The sequence below is a fragment of the Natrix helvetica genome, assembly GCF_964273705.1.
Source record: "Natrix helvetica genome assembly, chromosome: 1".
Taxonomy (NCBI): Eukaryota; Metazoa; Chordata; class Lepidosauria; order Squamata; family Natricidae; genus Natrix; species Natrix helvetica.
Genome location: NC_138548.1, coordinates 122,119,358 through 122,122,090, shown reverse-complemented (window position 1 = coordinate 122,122,090; position 2,733 = coordinate 122,119,358). Strand labels below are relative to the sequence as shown.

The 2,733-nt window shown below is 39.2% G+C and overlaps 1 protein-coding gene across 1 annotated transcript; it reads left to right on the top strand.

The window, feature by feature from the left end:
- Window positions 1-739: 739 nt before the first annotated feature.
- On the top strand, window positions 740-1,770 carry LOC309384718 (olfactory receptor 11L1-like; the record flags this gene model as incomplete). The annotated part of the gene is made up of 1 exon (XM_081938457.1): window positions 740-1,770. The coding sequence occupies one exon, from the start codon at window positions 740-742 to the stop codon at window positions 1,682-1,684; it is 945 nt and encodes a 314-aa protein (XP_081794583.1). The 3' UTR covers window positions 1,685-1,770.
- Between the last annotated feature and the right edge of the window lie 963 nt (window positions 1,771-2,733).

Sequence of the window (2,733 nt, the reverse complement as noted above, 5' to 3'; positions counted from 1 at the left end):
CCATTTATCTTGATTTAAAGCTGATTAATATGAATTAATACAATTTATGGGTTTCCACCTATAAAGCCTTTTATATCGCCACTACTTTGGATTACCTGCAGAATCATATCTTTCATTACCGTTGATCCAAACATTTTTATTGTGCCTGGACCTTCACCTGCCTCCAACATTATATATTTTCGGGGGGAGGGGGTGGAAATGAAGACAGAGCAATTCTGGGGGAGGGCTGGGTTTGGGGTCTGATAGCATGTATTGTTTTTAATTTTTGCATGCATTGATAAGGTATTTCATTTGGTTCTGTTTCTTACTCTGAGTGGTGTCTTTATGGGATCAATCAATGAGATATCAGTCTGATTAATAAACCAACTGGTCTCAAAGTCCTGCTGAACAGTCCTTGTTGCTACTCAAATTCAAACCTATTTTGGCACCCAATGCAGGCTATAATGAGCTATGCTTTCATAATGTAAGCAAGAGCTATCCAGCATACCAAAGTAATGGGAAATTCCAGACGGTCTTTAATATGTATATAATATTTTATATGAAATGTGTATTTGTACCAAGTTAATTCAGGTGGCTTTGTTTGAATCACAGTTGAAAATGGTGAATGGATGCCTTGAATGTGTTTATTGGAAGAATAAATGCCTTTCCCCCCTAGCATCTCTATTCTCAAATACATTTTCTTTCTTTCTTATGTCTTCCATTTCCTTTTGATGCTGGCTGTACAGACTGGACCAAGAATATGCTGAATGGCACCTCCGCCCCCAAATTCGTGCTGCTCGGTTTTCCTGAGCTTCAGGAGTTCCCGTTCCTCTCCTTTGTCATTCTCCTCTCCATCTATCTCTTCATTCTCCTTGGCAATGCCTTGATCATTGTCCTCTCCCATATAGATGTGAGCTTGCGATTCCCCATGTACTTTTTCCTGAGGCATTTCTCATTCCTTGAGATGTGTTATACCTCCGTTACTCTTCCCCAGCTGCTGGGAAATGTCCTCAGGACATCCTGTGCCATCTCCTTCTGGACCTGCCTCACTCAGATGTATTTCTTCTTTTTCTTTGGTTCCACAGAGTTCCTTCTTTTGGCTACCATGGCCTATGATAGGTATTTAGCCATCTGTCACCCACTGCAATATCCAGTTCTCATGGACAGCCATGCTTGTGTCTGCCTCGCCTTGGGTTCCTGGCTGATTGGATTTTTGACCCCCTTCCTGCCCATAGCCTTCATTTCACAGCTGCCATTTAACAGCAGCAACCAGATCAATCACTTCTTCTGTGACACAGGGCCCTTGATTAAGCTCTCAACTGGAAATACTTTCATGGCTGACACTATAGTATTCCTGGTCTCTGCAGTAATTGTCCTCCTATCTTTCCTTCTGACGTTGACTTCGTATACGCTGATAGTTTCAACCATCTGCCATATCCCTTCTGTGACAGGAAGGCATAAGGCCTTTTCTACCTGTTCCAGTCACCTCATGGTGGTTACTATCTTCTATGGGACAGTAATCTTCACATATCTGTGTCCTCATTCTGATCAGACTTTTGAAATGGACAAAATTGTCTCTTTGCTCTATGCTGTTGTCACTCCAGTGTTGAATCCAATTATCTACACTCTGAGAAACAAAGATGTGAAAAGAGCTGTGGAAAAGGTCCTCTACCATGTAAAGAACAAGCAAATAAAAATATCATAAATCTCATCAAGCAAAATTGATAAGCTGAGAGAAGGTTGCAGTGAATAAACATCTATTTGAACAGAAGACTCTCACATGTGCTTTTAACTGACAATAAAGTGACATTCTTGAGTCCTTGTAAACATCAGTTTATATATATTTTATGCTGTGTATTAGCACATGACATACACTGAGGAATTGTCTTCAAACCTGTATTATTGTTGGACATGTTTTTTATTGTAATAATTAGCCCCCCAAAAAAAGCCAAACAAGGAAGAAATCATTTTTTCTTGAGATAGAAAATAAAATAGGTTTTCTAATACATTTGTATAGCAGTGACTCTTCATCCACATTAGCTCAGTACATCACTTGGGCATAATAAATGTACAACAAAGAACAATGCAGTCTTTGGAATACTAAAAAGGGTGGAGCAAATTCCTAAGTTAAAAGCATGTAAATACAAAAGTAATCTTATCCATGGTGAGCCTTGAGCAGAATTTAGAGATAGGTGTCCATTTCATTATCAACAGAATAATTATAACTGTTTCTAGGTGGACCTTTTATCACATGCTTGTGGCAGTTATAGGAAGATCTTTTACGGTAGGCTATTGTTATTCAGGCTGCAAAGAATTGCAAAGGATGGATGTCCACCAATGAAAGGTTGTGCAGACCCCTAGAAGAGGGCTCTTTAAACTGTGTTTCTCAAATCTTAGGGTATCATAAGAAGTTGACGAGTTTCTTTGAGGGGATGTAGTTTATGTGAACACAACCAATTTTCTGTCAGTAAAGCCTTGGGTCCTATCAGGGGGTATGGAAAATTTATTTTTAACTAACTGATTCTTAGCTGAAAAAGTGCAAAAAAAAAAACGTGCTCTTGAATGTAATGTCTAATTCATTACTGTCCACTGAATAACTCCTGCCTGCTATCAACGGCTGTAAATAAGAGTATCTGCCAGGGTTCCAAGTACACCCCCAATGAAAGAAGACTCCGAGGCTTGAAGTTCCACAAAGTTCTATTTTATTAAAGATGTCATATTGGCACATCTGGAAAAACCCGAATCTGAAAGCTT